The sequence below is a fragment of the Antrostomus carolinensis genome, unplaced genomic scaffold (assembly GCF_000700745.2).
Source record: "Antrostomus carolinensis isolate BGI_N321 unplaced genomic scaffold, ASM70074v2 scaffold13079, whole genome shotgun sequence".
NCBI classification, from domain to species: Eukaryota; Metazoa; Chordata; class Aves; order Caprimulgiformes; family Caprimulgidae; genus Antrostomus; species Antrostomus carolinensis.
In genome coordinates this window covers 4,610-24,105 of record NW_010337933.1, presented here as the reverse complement: position 1 = coordinate 24,105, position 19,496 = coordinate 4,610, and the positions used below count along the sequence as shown (strand labels likewise).

Below are 19,496 nucleotides of genomic sequence, written 5' to 3'. Positions count from 1 at the left end.
TGTAGATGATAGAGGAGGATTAGCTGAAATTTATTTTTGTTAGAGCAGGAAGAAGATTCCTGTGGCACCCTACATCCCAAATTTTGCAGACAGGGTAGCTTGCTTAGCTTTAGCTGCGTTATTCTCACCACTCTGAGCAAGTAGCATCATCTTGCTTCCTCATATTTTGTTTTGGTATGAGTTGTTATAACTTTAATTTCTCTCAAAAGCAGCCTCAATTTATTAAAGTTCTGACTGTGGCCTTTGCTATATGATTTTCACATTTTTTTATCTTCTAGCTTAGGTAATTTAGCATATACATTCGGAGAAGAACTGTCAAAAGAGAGAATTACCTTAAGCACACTTTTCCTGCCTGATCTGAGACCAGCAGAGGGAACTTTATGGAAATGTCACTCAGGCTTTTGTATAGAGTGACAGTGAGGTTACTATAAGAACTTTAACAGAACAAACAGCTCATTTAGCATTTCTTGAAAAAAAACAAAAAAACAAACCTAAAACAAAGACTTTAAGCATAGTCTAGGAGTCTGAGATCTTATTCCCTTTCAAAAAACAAAATGAACTCTTAAAATTGTGTGACTAAATCATAATGTGATATAATAATTTTCCTTTATTTTTTTTTAAATAATGGAAATAATTGTTGCAATTGTTTTAATAGCAGAAAAGCTATTAAAAATGAAACTATCTTTTTGAAATACAGGTTATAAATCGTTCAACAACAGAGCTACCTCTTACAGTGTCATATGACAAAATATCGCTTGGAAAACTCCGATTTTGGATTCACATGCAAGATGCTGTGTACTCCCTGCAACAATTTGGTATGTTTTTTATCTTTAATGACTTTAGGCCAAAAAAAAAAAGTGGCAACCCACCCTCAATTTTTTTTCTGTGAGTACATAGGTGACATTTAGCTCCCTCCATTTTCTGTTTAGCTGGTGAAAAGGTTTAATGCTACAAATCTTCCTACATTGTTTTTACCTTAAGGTAAAGATGGAAATCAAATGTTGACATGTGGTAGAAAGCAACAGTACAGAGGTGAATTAACTGTTTTTTAAGCAATAATTTAAAATTTTATTTGGATAGTTCTATTGTAAAAGTATAAGAGGCCAAAATAGAGGAGAGAATTTTCACCGTGGTTTTCCCCCTATCGTCCTGGAACAGAAAAGCTGGATTGGTGTAACCTAAGCTTTGATATAAGCTATATACAGCTGGTCACTGTAGGCATATACCTATGGTGAAATACAGGCAGGCATGGCAAAGACTTTGTGCTCAAGCTGAGCATGAGGAAGGAATCTGGGTTCCCATCATAATGCTTCTGACGCTTCAGAACTGGCTGGCCTCTCACTTTGACTCAGTGACAAATTTACAAGGTAATTCAGATAAACTTGAGACTTTACATGCATGAAAATATTAAATTCTGTGTTTTGCTTAAATGTAATGAAGTCTTTGCACACTTTCACTCTGAAGTTTGTGTGCTGTGTTGGTGATGGTATAGCCAACCTTTTGCTGTCTTTAAATATCCTTTCCACTGATGCATACCTCTTAAAAATCCACATCTTATTTTCAGGGTTATCTTTGCTGACTTAGTTTCCTCTCTAGACTACAGTTGGCTTCTTTTTGCTAAAGTAAGGACCTACATCGTAGTTGAACTGGTGTTGATGAGCATAAATATAGGATTATTTCTAATCGTCTCTTTTTAAGCACTGCAGACAGCAGTTTGAACTTTTTTTCAGGCCAGGAGATCTTAAAAGCTCCTATGCAGTATTATTTTAATGATTCTTAAATCCTTCCTAGTTTATCTTTTTTTTTTTTTAATTTAATGCTGATAGATACAGTATTCTACTAGTTTCCCGAGAGATGTATGCAGCTTCCATAGTACTCAGTGGTGTTCTTTGTTCACCAAAATTTAGTTATTCTATTAAGAGGAAGAGGGGTTGGTTATTCACTGTCATCTAATATTTTATGATGAACAACTTAATCATGAAGGCATTGATTCCTCTAAAAAAATTTTTTTAAATCTGCTCTGGTTCAGCACTAGTTTGAGAGTGTAGTATTGTAAGACACAGCACTTGTGTGCAGTGTAACTTAACTGAGAGTCTAGACTCTCTCCATTTCTTTTGCAGCTTTTGCTTTTCTCGTGTTTTGTTGGGGGAGGGGAGGCAGATAAGGAATAAGGTCATCCTAAGTAGAATACAGCTGCTTCTCTGTATCTCTGGTTAATGTAGATCGAAGCTACAAGGATGTCTGTTTAAAATAACTGACTTGAAAGAGTCAAGTAACTGCTTATTCAGAGTTTGTGTGGGGTGTTTGGCCACCATGGTTTTTCCATGCATTTCTGTGAACATCCTCAGAGTGGCATAATTGAAATTTTCATGTTTCAAGTCTTGGCTGTCTTGTGATAGACATGTATATCTAGGCCTATCATCCTAGGAGTTCCTCTTCTGCCTTGAAGAAAAGCTTACCTAAGATACTGCCTGTTCTCTCTAAGTATGCAGATAGTGAAATGTAAGGTTTAAATTTTTCCTTTTTGAATAATTTATGAAAAGGTCACCTTGGATTAGTAGCAAAACTCCAGAATCACTTGAAAACAGGTAAGTTCGCATTCTTCTAGCTGCAGTGCAGGACAGCCAATATGACAAAGTAAATTGGTACTGAACTCACCAGTGTCATAACTGGCACTGTTGCCGTAACTGCAGCATTGTGTATTTTCTGAGAGTGGTAGACTTCAGTCACAGTGGCTGGAACTTTCTGCTTCATGAAGAAAACATCTTAACACTGGCTGAAGGAGTTCAGAGGGATGCTCTGTCTTCTGGAAAATGCACTCCTTGATGCTGGCAACCATATTTATCATGGACAGGCTCTTTTTTTTTAATTAATGGTTGTCCAGTATATAACAAGATAGTAACACTCTTCCTTTCAGAGATTTGATAAGACAGTAGAGAATATGTATTCAGCGCACAGTTTCTGCTTTGTGGAAGGTGCTCTGCCTTTTTGCATTTATTGAAGAGAAACTTCCAAGTTAATTCTGCAAGAACTGTCAAAATAGCTGATGCCTAATCCATGATCTGGGGTCTATACTGGTGCATATATATGACCTTGTTTCTCACTGACCTTTGTTTTCCTCTACAGTGTAGTCCTTTTCTTATTTTTCAGTTTTTAATGTGAAGCTCACTTTTCTTACTTATCAAATACAAGTTCAGAGGCCAAGGTGAAAAATCCTTTTTCTTCCCACTGAGGCCAGAATGACTTCCTGTGTCTTGCCATTCGTGTCTCTGATGTTTCAGCTTAGGTTGTAGTTACACAAGGTGTTAAAGGCACTTTGTAACTGATGGGTTTTGTTTAAGGCAAGCCAAATAACTTGCCAAAATACGGGTAGACTTGGGTTTTACCAGTAAAGCTGCCATAATGTTTTGGATTTATGATTTCTTAACAAAATATATGCAGGTGACTCTAGCATAACGGCAATTAACTGTCTAGTACTTCTGACATAGTTACTTGTTCTTTCTCTTAGGGTTTTCAGAAAAGGATGCAGATGAAGTAAAAGGAATTTTTGTTGATACTAACCTGTACTTCCTGGCTTTGACGTTCTTCGTAGCAGCATTCCATGTAAGTGGAGAAACTTTGGGGTTTTTTAGGAATTACAGTATATGCAATAAAAAAGGAAGGGGGGCTGAATTTCAAGTCTTTGATTTATTAAGTATTGTTCTTTGACATAATGATTTCAGTAGAGCAATGGAAGTGTTTTCTGGTACAGGTCAGCTGTATTTCCAATACAGAGTTAATATAAAAATCTCAAAGACAGGAATTTGAGATAACTAGATAGTAACTAACATTCTTGACTGAAATATAAAACATTTTACTTAATTATAACTTTTTTTTAGCCATAGTTGAACCAAAGCCCCTAGAATTAATATGTCCATCAATTTTGTTGAGTTGTCACAAGGTTTACTGCTGCAGTGGCATAGCTGGGGCACCAGTAGTAGGGTTTGAGTCTCTGACTTGTAATCCCTCAGAAATTTAGATCGGATGAACTCAAAAAAATGATTGCTGTAAAGTACAGAGCCTGTGGCTGTAGCCATGGTTATTTGTTGTTGCTGTGTCTTTTCTCTTAGCATTTTGTGTGTCTTGGTTTAAATAAGAATCTTTGTTTTAATGAACAATTTTTTTTAGACTTCACTGTTCTTCTGACAACACTTTTGTCATCTAGAATTGCAATCAATACCATTCCTGTGTTCTGGGAGAGATAAGAACTTGCTGGGCATGTTATGTTTCTTTATACTTACATTACATAAAATTAATTTGATTGGAAAGCCTTAGACTTCCCACCCATATTAATTTATTTTTTCCATTCTTTTTATCACGTTGTAAGATATCTGTAGACTGGAACTAGCTCTTCTGATGCTTTTTTTCTTTTATGCATTATTTGCCCAAATTAACAAAAATATACTTTTTCATTAAAATTCTCTGACCCAAGAATTTCTTGAATCTGTGCTGTTCTTTTTAAGACAGTGAATGCTTAAAGGAAATACTGAAAAATAAACTGAATGAAAATGCTGAAAAAAATACTCAGTACAAATAAATTTAATGCTAAAATGTCCCTGAAGTTTAGGTCAAACTCTTAGTGATGATCTAGAGAGGAAGCATGACTTGCTATATTGTAGGATTTTTTTTAAAGCTTTGGTACTATCCAAGCCTAAATTGACTATCAATCCAATACAAAGCACTTCAAATCTAATTTAGTGTGGCTTTTCCTGTTCTGTCAAGGAGGTTAGCAATTCCTCAGAGTCCTCATTCTTCATCCTCTATCATGTGTTACCCTGTTTTGGGTCACTAACTTTCTTCACTGTACACTGCATTGGGCAGTGTTGTAGTAGTAGCAGTATTTGGAATTCATCCTGTAATTTTGCACTGTTTTTAGAGCTTGGGCTTTTAAAACAGTTTTTCTTTTTAGCTTTTATTTGAAATATTTAATTTTTATTTCAGCAGCTTCTAAAACAGGTTTTTCTGGAATTCCATCTTAAATGCTTTTTTAACAGTTCAGCTGACAGTCTCTAATTAGTGCACGTTTCAAGCAAATGAGGATGTTTCTTGCTATTTGCAGCTTCTCTTTGATTTCCTTGCATTCAAAAATGACATCAGTTTTTGGAAGAAAAAAAGGAGCATGATTGGAATGTCTACAAAAGCAGGTATGGACTAGAATGTGGAGTGTTGTGCATGGGCTGTGTAATATATATTGTGTTTTTAGTTGTACTCTAAGTTGACACTTTGTAGATTCACCCACCAAGATGACTAAATGAGATGTTTTTATGTATGAAAAGATGGCAGCTGACAGGCTGGTTCTAAGTTTGTTAGTGTTGTGCTCAAGTATCACTTGCTTTTAAGTGCTCGTGTTGCTTCCAAGGTTTGACTGTCTTGCAGTTGAGAATTAGCTTATTATTAAGTCAGTTATCATATTTCCATTGCTGAAGGAAGAGAAAAATCCTGTGGATGGAGAGAATGTGCTCTCATGGGTAATGCTGTCCTGCGAGTCCCATGTATCCCTTGTAGATAACTACAGGTTCCAAAATATTTGGAGGGGGAAGCGCTGTAATGTGATGCTGATGTTTGATTTGGGCTTTGATGTAAACAAGAGCAGTAGAAGCTCCTGGGACAGCAGGGAAGAGCATGAGAGGGTTGAGTTGACTTGGATGTAGGAAAGATAAGAGAAACATAGTGGTCTGGTATCTTGTCAAGCCTTCCTAGAGGCAGACGAGGGTAGTAGCCAGCCCTGGACGCTTAAGTTTCACACACTACTCCCCAGCCTTGTTTTTCTAATAGATTTTTCCATTCTGATTGTAAACCAGAATGATAAACCTGGAGTCACTTGACCTTCAGCTTCGTCAAGACAAGAATCATGAACATAGTTCATATTAGTACTGATACATTATTGAATTGCTGCAGTACAGAAGTCTTCCTTAGATACTCTTATTTCCTTTTATCTTTTGTGATAAGGATTTAATAAAATGTTTTTGTTCCTTATTTGCCTGAAGGTATATAGATCACTGACTGTTTCTAGGACTACTTGATATATCAAAATGTATATAGGAGAAGTTCATGCTTAAACTACATAAGGCAATTAAAGTAAATAGGCCAGCAGTCTTCTGTCATTTCAGCTCTTCATTTAAATATTACTAAGCCTTTCATTTTTTTTTTGTCTAGTGCTTTGGCGGTGCTTCAGTACTGTGGTAATATTTCTTTTCCTTTTGGATGAACAAACAAGTTTATTAGTACTGATCCCAGCAGGCATTGGTGCAGTGATTGAGGTGAGTTCTTAAAGTTCTAGAACCAAATACCTGTATTTGCAGCAGCATCCATAGTTTACTGTAGAAAAAGAATGCTAAACTAGTTACTGGAAAAGTAGTGCTGTAGGATGCTGTCTTAGCAGCATTGTTTACTTGGCTTTTAGTGGTACAGGAGATTGTGTCCCTTTATCAAATAAGTAAACTGGAAGTATCAGTTTTTTCTGGGATGAGCCAGCTGGTGTTGTGGAAACCAAACATAGAGCTATGCTGAGCTTCCTTCCTGTCACATCACCTGATAGGCATCACTCCTGACCAGGCATGTATAACCACGTCAACAAGCCTTCACAGAAACATTTATCAAGGAGCAGGCTGTGTGCCATCAGACAGTGCTGCAGGTCTGCACCTTTCTCCTTGGCCATGACTGAGGTGCTTGGGGAAGGAGGGAAAGGAGGAGACTGCTGGCTGTGTTCATTATTGCAGCAAACCGTGTCCAGCCAGTGGGTTGCAGGTACTGCTTAGAAGCCTGCTTTATGTGTAGTAAAGCACAAAAGTAATGGAAAGGGGAGAGCTCTCTGTCTAGCATTGCTTTTAGATCTATGTACTTCTCATTATTTAAAAATAAGTTCAGGACTTTCACATGGAGGTTTTGACTACACATCTGTTACAGTTGCAGATAATCCCTGTGGAAACACAACAGTTGGGAATTTTTAGTGAGTGATTAAATTGTTGAATGCAAAGTCACAAAGCAATCCTTAAATTTCAGCTTATTGTATAAACAGATTAAGCTCTTGTGAAAGCTATGAACAGTGGTGTCCTAAATACTACTATTGCATTGAGGGCAACATTATTTTTCAGTGAGTTGAGATTTTTTTAAGTCTGATGTATTTCTGTGTGTTAAGTTTTCTGTATCAGATTTGCTGGTGGTTTTGTTGCTATAAATAGAAATTTAGTCTTACATTTCAAACTTTCTTTAGCTATCTGAAATTTTAACAAAGCTTCAGGGATAAAAATATATGCCAATAACTATGCTACTTGTTTTGTAGGATATCTTTTATTTTGAACCTTGAAATCTAAATAGCTAATTTTTAAAAAATCCTTGAATCTAAAAATTTCAGAAATTCAGAAGTGCCAACTGATTTAAAAATGAATCAGGTCAAGAAGAGTGATGCTTTTGTTTGTTTCTAGTGGAAAAGAAGAAATAGTCCTTGTCTCTAAATCTTTTTTTTTTTCAAAAGTTTTAGTGGAAACCAGATCAGGCGTGTATGGTGGGAGGGCAACAGGAATGATCAGCTGTGCTGCAGGACTTAAGTTCAAATAAAACTGTTAACATTTTGCATTTCTCTTTTATAAAGAAGATGGATCTCTTGGTTAGCAATACCTAAGAACAGACATTTCCAGATCTCATTTGTTAGTTGTGCCTGTCTGAGGTTCTTCTTGGAGCTGCCCAAAGATCTGTTAAATAGAGCTCTCCAAGATCTGTCGTGCCTGTGACATTTTGGCTCCTGTCGTCTCTCTCACGCGCCTTGTTTTCCAGTCTGTTGCTTTTGGATTGCAGGCTAGGGAACTGGGTTGAAAGGATTCTGTAGGAACACTGTGTGGTGCACTTACATGGAAGGGAGACAGATCTTCTGTAGGTTTTGTTCAAGTAACATACCTCTCCTCTCAAGTGATGGTGAGATAGCATGGTTGTCTCAAGGTGAGAATGAACATATGGGCTATACATCTCTCAGAAATTTGTCTCCAGGGAGGGGGCTTCCACAGCTTCTCTGGGCAACCTGTTCCATTGTCTGACCACCCTCACAGTGAAGAATTTCTTCCTAAACCTACCCTCTTCTAGTTTAAACCATTTCCCCTTGTTCTTTCACTTCCTGCCTTCGTAAAAAGTCCCTCCCCAGCTTTCTTGTAGGCCCCTTCAGATACTGGAAGGCAACTATAAGGTCTCCCTGGAGCCTTCTCTTTTCCAGGCTGAACAGTCACAACTCTTTCAGCCTGTCCTCGTAGGCGAGGTGCTCCAGCCCTGGGATCATCCTCATGGCCCTCTTCTGGACTCATTCTAACAGGTCCATGTCTTTCTTGTGTTGGGGGCTCCAGAACTGGACACAGTACTGCAGGTGGGGCCTTATGAGAGCGGAGTAGACGGGGAGAATCATCTCCCTCAACCTGCTTGCCCACTTAATCACTGTTAGTTCTGAGGCACGTTCATCTTGCAGACCCCAGCTGACCTTGAAGACACGTAAAAACTTGCTTGGCAGGTGGTTATTGGAGAGTTCCCTAAATGCCTGAGCTGGGGTACATGCTGGTGCTGAGACCAGCTAACCCCCCCCAAGCGCTGCAATCCGGATATCCTGGAAGGACTACATTATTTCACTTAAAGTACGTGATCTGATACGGAGACTTAATAGTGCACGCTCCCAAAGCTGTACTTGTCTGGTGACACAGCATTTGGTTTGTAGAGAGACACAGGCAGGCAGTGTGCTGCAATCAGGCTGTTGCTGCTTTATGCAGTGGGTGTTTAAAATGGCTATTCTGGGGTCTTGATTCTCAGTATCTGAATCCTGCATAAAACTTTCCTTTGGATAATTTTTTGTGCACATTTTGTTTTTGCTCATCACAGCTCTGGAAAGTGAAGAAAGCGTTGAAAATGACAATCAAGTGGCAAGGCTTGAGACCCAGAATTCAGGTACAGCAGACATTGGGCTGTTAATGATTACATTCTCAAGCCTGCCATCTGTTTCCAGGTTACTTGTGCAACTTGTCTTTCAGAGAAATTAAGATTAAAAAAAACCTATAAAAGTTTCCTATGTATGTCTTCTCTTTATGGATGGCTTAATCCAAAAGTTGGATGAGGATTTTCAAACTTAAAAATTTGATCAATTCTGTTGAAGCAGCAGCTATTTGTATATATTTGTGGTGCAAGAAACCAGAACTCCTCTGTCAGTCCTGATAAATCTTAATGGGTGCCTGTGCTCCTGCCACTGTGTTGGAAAGGCACTTTTAACTGGCATCATGATTTGCAGTAAGAAACTTAATTTTTCTGAAGCTGTAGATATAACTTCTCCATTGTGAAACTAACAGAAGATGTGACATGATTTGGGGACAGGACAGTCTTTGACAAATCCTCTGAGTAAAAATTTAAGTCCTGAGACTGTGCAGGACATGCAGCGGCAGCAGGGATTGCAATTAAGCCAGGTTGTCTTCCCATTTTTTAAATTACCTGACTGTAGTCTTTTTCACCTTTATATGTATTGCAGTTTGGTACATACAGTGACTCTGAAAAGAAAACTGAGGAATATGATACCCAGGTAAGAGGGGATCCTGTAACTTATGATCTATAAAGCCTATACATGTGGCCTGCTGATTGACTCGTTTCACTCTTTTTATTGCTTCAAATGTATTTTCCATTTTCTCACAGTTGTCAAGCAGATCATCATCATTTAGATGACCAGATAGTGAAGATTGACTCTAATAATTTATGAAAAACAGTGAAATAGTTGTTTTGTAGCTGAATCTTGTTGAAACATTTCTCTGAGAAGGAGATTGCAAGTGACTTATCTGAAGAGAAATATCTTAAAGGGTCTTCATTCACAAATTTGAAAATTGGTATTTGTGCTTGTTATGTATACTGGAGGAATGTTCATGTACTTCTTGATTTCTGAAAGGAGTTGAAATCAGGAAGTTAAGCAGAGAGCTATTCTTAGGCTCTGATATTCATGTTGCTGCTTGTTGCTTATGCTCTAAGTGGTGGTCTGAACTGAGCATTGGAATTTTCACTGCCTTCTCTAGAACTGTAAGCATACAGGAAATAATAGTGGACATGTGGGAACAGGAAAATATTTTCAGGAAAAAAAATTATGTGGCTGTCTTCTAGTAAATGCCCTGAACAATCTGCTCTATATAAAATGTGAACTAACCTTATTTTCGTTGTCTATTAGGCTATGAAATACTTGTCATATTTGCTCTATCCACTGTGTATTGGAGGTGCAGGTTACTCCTTGCTGAATGTCAAATACAAAAGGTACTGGAAATCTATAAATGATCTTATACAGAATTTAAACATTCCTCATTTTTTCTATATTAATTAATTGGGAGATGATGAGTTATGGAAATCAGTTATTTTAGTTTGCTTGATTCATGAGCCAGGAACTGGAAACTTCCTTGCTCTATAGGATCTAAAGCTGTTTTTTAACATCCTGTAAGTTACAGGCTGCTGTATTTTGCACGTAACCTGATATTACTGTAGTATAGAATTCAATAGCTTGCATACACGAGTAAGCTGTCAATCAGAAGAGGAGGAAGAAAGCTGCCACTGATGTTCAGAGAACTGATAAGGTGACAGAAGAGATGAGCAGAATTCAGTGATTGAACCTGTCCAGTAACAGAGAGAAGCAAAAACTGACCCAAAAGTATTTGCTCTGACCAAGAGGTTCCTCTGTTCCCAAATGTGATAGCTGGGATGGCAAACAAGCAAAAGCCTTTTCAAGAAAGGATCGTGTTTTCCTTCACAGCCATGGACTTACTGCAACATACTGATACTTCAGCAAGAGCTGAAGACTCAATATTTCATGAAAAGGTGAAACTTGTCCACTTTCACTGAAAATAATACAGCTCGTTCATTTTGTACTGGAGACGTGCAAGCAACTAGACCTTTTTTTTTTTTTTTTAAGTAGTCCTTAGGCCCAGAAGGGATGGGAGAGCAAACAGTAGCTTAAAATACTACCAGAAAGAACTGCTGTTGCTGCATACATGAGCCACAGCACTTGTACTAGAAACTGGGGCAATTTCTGGACTATTAGAAAAATAGTTTTTTCAAAAGGTTCTTGTCTTAGTAAGGAGTTAACAAATATACACCATTTAAAAATTCTGCTTTTCTTGCAAAATTATTCGTTCAGTACTGCAAAATACTATGTGCCAGTTTTTCTATAAAGTGTAGCTTAAGAAAGTGAAAACAGTTCTTGTAATAGAATTGTTATCATTGTTAAATCTGTTTGTAAGGAAATGTGACGGAACAAGTAATCTTAACAGTGGATTATCCTTTAATCTTGCAGGCATTTTCTTACACATTTTTTAGATGCTTGTGGATTAGTGAAGTGCTGACCCAGCTGTAGCATTACTGTTAACATGTCACTAACACAGCAGTGCAAGTTTTATTTTAAATTATATAACCTGAGCATCACAGTTACTAGCTGTTCTTACTATTGCAAACAGAAGTATGGAATTTGACCAGTATCCGTAGCACTACTGTTATTGTCCTAAGATTGTGCTTCATTGAACATCTGGGAAGGGTTGTCAGATGTAAGGAGGGGGAAATGTAGATTCCTTGTATTTAAGTGCCTCCTGTAGTGATTCGTATTGAATGGTATTTGTTGTCTGAAATTTGCTAAGTGCTTACAGTGCCATATTAAGTGTTTCCTAACACTTAATGTTTCTTAAGTATCTAGAATACAGTGTTACCTTTGTAAGCCTTAATACAGTCAAGGTTCAGTGCCCAGTGTTACCCGATGTCACTTTGGACACAGAAGCCTTAGAAGTATAAAGCAGTTGATAAAACTCTCCAAACTTCTTGTATGGACTGATAACCATCTTTTGCTTAAACTGTCTTCTCTGGAGCCCTTCCTAATCAAAGGAAGATGTGACGTATTAAGTTCTTGTGTAAATTCACAACATAGCCATTTCTTGCGGTAGTCAGCATACGCTCACGTAGCGGATGTATTACAGGTATGTATTTTTGGCTGAGGTGAAAAAATAACTGGACTGTCTTCTTTGTTTGCAGCTGGTACTCCTGGTTGATTAACAGTTTTGTCAATGGTGAGTCTCTTTGTATGGGTTGTTTTTTTCTTTCTATTCATATTTCTTCAAATGGAGGCCGAGACTCAAAAGTAGAAAATCGACTGCTCTCAGCTGGATCAGTGTAATACAGAGCAATAACTTGACTGTAGCTTCCAAAATTGTCACCATGATTGGGAAAAGGAGAAGAATCAACTCAAAGTGAAACAAAAGGATTACATGTATCTTCTCTTTGTAGGAAAATGAGTGCAAATCTCTAATTGTAAAAATATAGTTGTGTGGTGTACTTGTTTTGTGCATTTGTCTTTGAGTTTTCCATCTTTTCTCTTCAGGAGTGTATGCTTTTGGATTCCTGTTTATGCTGCCCCAGCTGTTTGTCAACTACAAGGTAAGATTGAAAAGTGATAAAAGACTACTTTTTCAGTATCTTCTTCTAGAATTTATTACAAAATTTATATTTTTAATCCTAGATGAAATCTGTGGCACACTTACCGTGGAAGGCTTTCACATACAAAGTAAGTAAAGCTGTAATTTAAGGATTGATGCAGTCATTTTGGAAATAATGAAACATCTTAGTATTATGTAGCATAAGGCTGATAGTGCTTTGTTTGTTTGTTCTAAGAGTTAAACTGACAGGAAAACCAAATTTGTTTGCAAATGTTAAAAAAAAAAGGAAACACTGATTTCCATTTTTCATAATGAGTTCCATATACTAAGAATACCTGCATCATAGTTTTGATGATAATATTGTTTTTCCTACTGTCAGCCATCTTACATGGGTGCAGTATTGGTCCTGCAAATAAACTAACCAGTCTCAATTTAATACATTATTTTAGGAAGAGAAAGATTGTATTAACAAAGGATTGTTCTCAAGAAATGGATAGGACCACTAAGAGACCTTATTTTGGCAGGTTCCAGGAGCTACCAGAGACTGAAGTAATGTACACACTGTGCTGTGCTGGGGTGGTAATTCAGAGCTTCTGGGCAGTGTAGTGACAAATGTGTGGTGGGTTGTTACACGGTGGAAAAGGGGCACTGTGGTTTTCCTGCTGCCTGACTGCCCTTGTGGGAAATAATATGATGCTGTAGCAAAGCTTAATGCCAGACCTTGGAGGAGGAGAAGGTGAGTTTTTTTCAAAACAGAGTCAGCTTACTAACGCTTTGATATCTGCTTGCCCACAAGCACCCACATGTGTGTCTGAGTGGTCTGTGTAGTATTCACACACCAGATGGGTACACCTGAGCGTCCCAGACAGGATTCCTTGTGCTGATGTGGAGGACAAGGGACACTCCCTGTTAAGTCTCCTACATCCTTCCTCAGTGAACAGCTACATGCTAGTTCTGTTCTTGTACACCTAAAGAGCTGATAGTATTTTGACTCCATCCTTTCCCACCTCTGTGAGTCCTTAGGATTTTTTAACTGTGATTTGTTTTCCTGATCATTGTGTCCACAAACACCCTAAGTGGATGTGCTGGGATCATCAAGACCTTGATGCCATCAACATGTACCATGTTTTCTTCTGCTTCTGCTCATAAAAGCTTCCATTTATTCTTCCTTTGTGCCAGCGTATTAGAGTTCTCTAGAACATCAGTACTTTAAAAGAAACAGTGCTAAAAACTGCTTAAGACATGGTGTCCAATTCTGAAGAGAAGATATGAGACAAAAGAACTAAAAATCTTAAAAGTTGAAGTGCTTTTCATACCTCTTCCATTTCTGTGAGCCTACAGGAATAGCCCAACTTTCTGCTGCCTTCATATTTCTAAGGAATTATGGAGCATCTAGGAAAAAAGATTAAAATATAGCTGATAGAAGAATAGCAACTAAACAGTGTTTGATATGGAAATATAGTAAAAGAATAAAAATAAACTTCTAGTGTTTCAGACATATCCTAGGCAGATCAGCATGTTTCTTAATAGAGCAGAGTAAAAGGTATATTAGTGAAGTAATTTCACAATTTTACTTCAACAACAAAATAAAATAGCAGAGCAGAGACATTAGCAGTTAAATAGACAACAAGGGGACAGTATTCAAGCAAGTAACCTTTAAAGCAGCAGAATTCTCTTGCTGAATAGCCTTTTCTTACAGCGTTTATGATTCCTGTTAAAATGCCAGAGGCTGCCCACAACAAAGGCTTGTTTGTATGTAGGAAGAAGTATATGATGTTTTCAATTATGTTTAACTTAGTGGTCTTTGGAGGGGGTAATTTACTTTTTCCTAGTGGATATTTAAAGTTGCTTGCTCTCTTCTGCCCTTTGAAGACTGGAAATGGTCTGAGGTCTCATCTGTGATTGTTGTTTTAAAGAGCTTTGGGGTTTTTTTCCTTAATTTGAACTCTTTCCTTTTTTGGAAGACCTTGGCAAAAATGAAGATGAGTCTAACTTTCCAGTTTCTGTAGTCTTTATGTTTATGCTCTTTATACTTTTATAAGGAGTACCTTCAAATGAGGTAATCTCAAAAGAAAACTAGCTAGGCTAAATCCTGTTAGATGGGCTGTCTTGATGCACTCCATTTCAGTGGCTCATGAGGACTGCCTAAGTGCCTGAAGGATGGAGCATTTAGCTTTTTCTTCCTCTCATAATTGTAGGATCACTCACATGGGTGTTGACTTGGAAAGGCTGCCTTTTCCAATTTGCCAAGGGTTTTTTTGTTCCATGACAAACCTTCTTTGCACAGGCTTGAGAAGTGCTGTGCATATTCTTTGGTTGCTTTGGACTGATGGATTTGTTTTGACTTGCCAGAGAGCTTTCCCGTTGTAACTAATCGGAACTCTCTCCTGTCCGACGCCCTCATCTTCTGCTGATGCTTTGTTTCATCATACAAACATTGGTTCATTTTGAAGAGTGGGTTGTTCTCTGCTTAGGGAATACATAATTTTCCCCTTTCTTATGGTATGGATTAATGTACAGCTCGCTAATATGGAAAGGAGAAGTTATGTTACTGACTCAGTTTGTTAACCCAGCAGTGATGCTGGATTTGTTTCCTGCTTTTTTTAGTGAGTTGAAACAGTTCTTGCCCCATCCGATGAGTACTAGAGCTGCTGCACTGTAAGAGTTGATTTGTAGTCCTCCTTGTAGCCTAGAGTGAGATCCAGAGGAGTTGCCCTTCTGCTTACTTTCTTTACCTTCTCTGACAAAATATTGTTGCCTTTGCATGCCTGGAGCCTGTTTGTGCTGCTTTCCCAGCAGATGTCTGGGAATTTAAGCTTTCACACTCAGGAAAAAGTAGTGAGAAAATATTTCATTACTGCTTCAGAAACAGCACCTAATAGTGTGCCTAGTTGAGAGGAAATGGTGTAGAAAATTGTCTTGGGTAAGGGATGGATGATTACTTCCAGAAGAGCGCTGAAAGTATTTTAAAATCTCTCCAAGGCTGACAAGTTAAATGTTTTTAAGAGCAGTAAATTAACATGTTTTTACACAAATTTCAAATTCACACAGAAAATTAAAGTGAACTGACATTTTGTAAATCTTAAATAATTTGAGTAATGAATGAATAATTTTTTTTTTTTTTGCCAGTTTCTTTTAAAGATTTCACTCAAGTTAAATCCATGGTTTTCCCCTCGTGTGACAATACTCTCACCTGAAGTAGTCCTACTTTCTTTTTACTTGTAACTATAATTGTGTGGTCTGGAGTAGACAGTATGGTCTTTATTAAAAGAAAGCACTTTAAAGTTTGAAGTAATTAGTTTTTCAGCATAACCATTTAGTATTGTTACAAATATGAAAGTAGTCTGTGTTCCTACTGAAAAATACAGTTCTAGGAAACCCGTTTCCTGTAGCTTTGTATGACAGATGACTTCCTTTCTTCACAGCCAACTGAAGTATACTTTTCTTTTATTTGTAGGCGTTCAACACCTTTATTGATGATATATTTGCTTTTATCATCACTATGCCAACATCTCATCGGCTGGCATGCTTTCGAGATGATGTCGTGTTCCTGGTTTATCTTTACCAAAGATGGTATGCCTTTCTTTAATATTCACTGGGATTTTTACAACACTGTAGATGGTTGCAGTCTTATTGCCATAAAGATGTAGGAAATAGTTTGGGTTAAATTTCAAGCAGAATTTTTATACTATAGTAATACATAGTATGGTCTGGATAATGGTAGTTGTATATATGCCTAGGAAAGGGAACATTGGTCAGGAGATCTCAGTACAAATTAAGAGGAGCAAAAGCACTTTCCCATAACTGACAGTATTCTGGGACCCTTTTTAGCATGCCAAGAAAGTAGTCAAGAAATTCCTCTTCTCACAACAGTCACTGAGTTTTTATCAATTACCCCTTCTCCCTCCCCAAAACAGCAATCCTCCTTTCCAGGAGATAGCTTCACATTTGCAAGTTACTAAAAAAATTAACCTGAAACTCGAATACCTGAAATAAGGTGAAGGAGAGCAATTCTTAAGCTTGTATTCACAAAATCTTAGAGAGTTCTGGGCTTCTGACCCTTGCTGAGGGGCTACGTACCTCCATATGCTCAGTATCTGAGGCATGCTTTCCAAATTGCTCTGCAAGGCACTAGCAGAGGATGTTTTCTGATGAGGGATTGCCCTGCTCTGCTTTCCTCCTTATCTAGTTTCCAGACACAAGTTATCTGGTTTTCATGTAAGTTGAGTATCTGGCAAGTTTCAGATTCTTTAAGTAACTAAAATCAGATGAGGTAGAAGGCTATATGCAGTAATCACTGAAATATTTCAGAAATGAAGATACAGAAAGTATATTCTTGTTCCCAAGAATAAATATTTATCTGTGGAGCAAACAAGAGTCTTAAGCCTAGTTCACATTATACCAGATGATATGGATGTGTACATCTAATCATTAATACTAAATGTGAACTTCAGTTCTAGGTTTATATAATTGCACATAATTGTAGTAAAATATATCCCCTTCCAAGGTATTTTTCTAGAAAATAAGAGCTCAACAACTTCTGTTAGGGGCTGGACACTGGTTTCAAGTTTGAAAGGTACCATGGATTGCTTGAGAAATAGGCCAGCCAAGCTTTAGGGGAGCTAATATGTCTCTTAAGAGGCCCTGTTATGAGACAACTGGTTAGTTCTTAATATGAAGCTGATTTATCTGTAGCTAATCTTTAAAACTGTTGTGGTTTTTTGCCACAAATGGGAATGGACAATATGATGAGAAAGAAATTAGCTTCTAAAATCAAGTAGCACAGGACTGCTTAATTCCTCCAGGTTAGCAGACAATATTGTAACTAATAATTTGTTTTTTCTGACAGGCTTTATCCTGTGGATAAGAGTAGAGTGAATGAGTATGGAGAATCTTATGAAGAAAAGCCAAAAAAAAAAGCTCATAGAGAATAACTAAGAATTGAAGAAGATTCTGACCCTTGGACTCTTACTGGTTTCATGTATTACCTGGTCTTAAGGAAGAAAAAACTTATTTAATAAGAGTATTTTTAAAGCTTATGACAGAACTACATGGACAATACATCTTCTATATTGCCAAAATCTAGTTTTGATATACTCCTATTTCAAGATTCTCTTTTGTCCTCACAAGGTCCACAGCCTGACAGATGTCATTAAATAAACTTCCTGAGTTTAAATTTCTCTTTGGTGAAAACCCAAGTGTCCTAGCCATCATAATTAATATCCAAATCTACGTTTTTAAAGCAACTCAGTAACTGGAAGTGTGGTGCCCATGCCACTAGGCTATGAAAAGTGAAAAAACAAGCAAGTGTGTTACAGCAGAATCGAGCATTATTGACAAACTGGAGGCTGTCAAAAATAAAAGATGCAATATTGGATTATATGCTAATTACAAATCGTTCTCATTTGATAATGGAGATAATGGAAATTCTATAAATCATTATTAAAGTTGTAAGTTCTATGTGGGCATTTAAGCTCCTAGCTTAAAAAAATTTGTTGGAAATAAGGGATTAGAGAGATCAGGTAGTTAAAATTCAGATTCTGCCATGTTCTTAGCCCACAGCATGGCAGAGGGTTTCAGTTGTCTGTCTTTCAATTTGTATCCAAGTTTACATAAATCTTCCTGCATTGTTGACAGAAGTTCTGATTTCTTGGCATAGCAGGTATTCATATAATGCAAATCATTGTTAAGTGCTAGGAAGGTCTCTTAACACATCTTAAATTCATCATGTGGTACCCCAGTGACCTACTAGGGCAATTCTCTCATGTTTCAAAGGGAATAATTTCTTGGTATTTCCCCTCTCCTTCCCTACCTCCTTCTATTTATAAGATGAAACACACATCATTCAAGTGGAATGATTTTGCTCAAATACAATACAGGTTCAACAAAATACCTGGATACGGAATAAAAAACAACCAACTTAGTGAAGAACAGGTATCTTCCTGTCCCACAATTTAAAATCCATATTCCATGGAAACAGTTCATTAAGGGGGCAGGTTATTTTGATCTGTTTCTTTCAAATTAGTAAAAATAATCAGGTTGAATTATTATACCAAAATTCAAACTTCACAGCTATATCTAGAAACCATGGTTCTAGATTTATAAAAGCAAGTTTTTTAGTAACAGTAAGTGAAATACAGAGTGCATTCCTTTCAGCAGCAAGTAAAATGCAATTAAAAAAATCCAAAAGGCAAAATTCTAGTTTCCAATTCTAGTTTTGCTTTGGTCAGAAAGTTTACAAATTAACTCTCACGATTCTTAGGTTTCTCTATTAAATTGCATGCTGTTTGTACAAGGCTATTTAACTTCAATTTGTCATTGATTGAAAATTTTAACTGAATAACCCAAATCTATTCCAGTAGTGTGTAACTACTTTATTAAGTGGATTTTATCCAGTTCTGATACTGCAGAGGTCTGAACATATAAATACTTGGTCCCAGAAAGATACAGATATGTGCCTAACTTCTTTTTTCACAATCTATAGTCTTTCATATACTGAAGTCCTCCTTACCTGCTACTGGCAATGGAATGGAGTCCTGAAGTGAATATTTAACTCATGTTCATGTCAAGGTCTCTTTACACTCTTAACTGGAACTAAGGAGGACTGTTGATTTTAGCATTAAACATACATAAATAAGTCTATGCAAAACCAGGGTTGCATTTGCTATATCTTGTACCGGTTTTGGATTTGTTTGGAAGGAGCTCTTTGCTGTTAGGCAAACTAATTTGGGACTTCTGTTTCATAATGATAGTTAAATGCAAGTGTGTGAACATTTTTCCTGATATAAAAAATGCATATAGCACATTCCCTTTTTGTCCCATTTCAAAACAATCAAGTTATTGGTTCTTCTAGAATAGCTTCTGAAAGTCCAGAATACCATATTCGGGTATTTCTAATGTTTCATCACTCATTTTTGTATGTAGCTGTTGAAAAATCACTTTTGCACCTTTACATACTGTGAGTTTATTGGTCTTGCATTTGTCATGACGATGACCTCATAATATCATATGCATTAGTCATAAAGAATATAAAATTAGTACATTTTA

General features: G+C 37.1%; 1 protein-coding gene across 1 annotated transcript; it reads left to right on the top strand.

The window, feature by feature from the left end:
* Positions 1-685: 685 nt before the first annotated feature.
* Positions 686-17,826, top strand: CLPTM1L (CLPTM1 like; the record flags this gene model as incomplete). Its single annotated transcript, XM_010175344.1, has 12 exons — positions 686-815; positions 3,509-3,603; positions 5,099-5,183; positions 6,196-6,299; positions 8,893-8,958; positions 9,530-9,580; positions 10,211-10,293; positions 12,049-12,083; positions 12,395-12,450; positions 12,533-12,577; positions 15,907-16,022; positions 17,299-17,826. Coding segments are annotated over 12 exons (951 nt in total), but the record flags the coding sequence as incomplete, so codon positions are not given.
* Between the last annotated feature and the right edge of the window lie 1,670 nt (positions 17,827-19,496).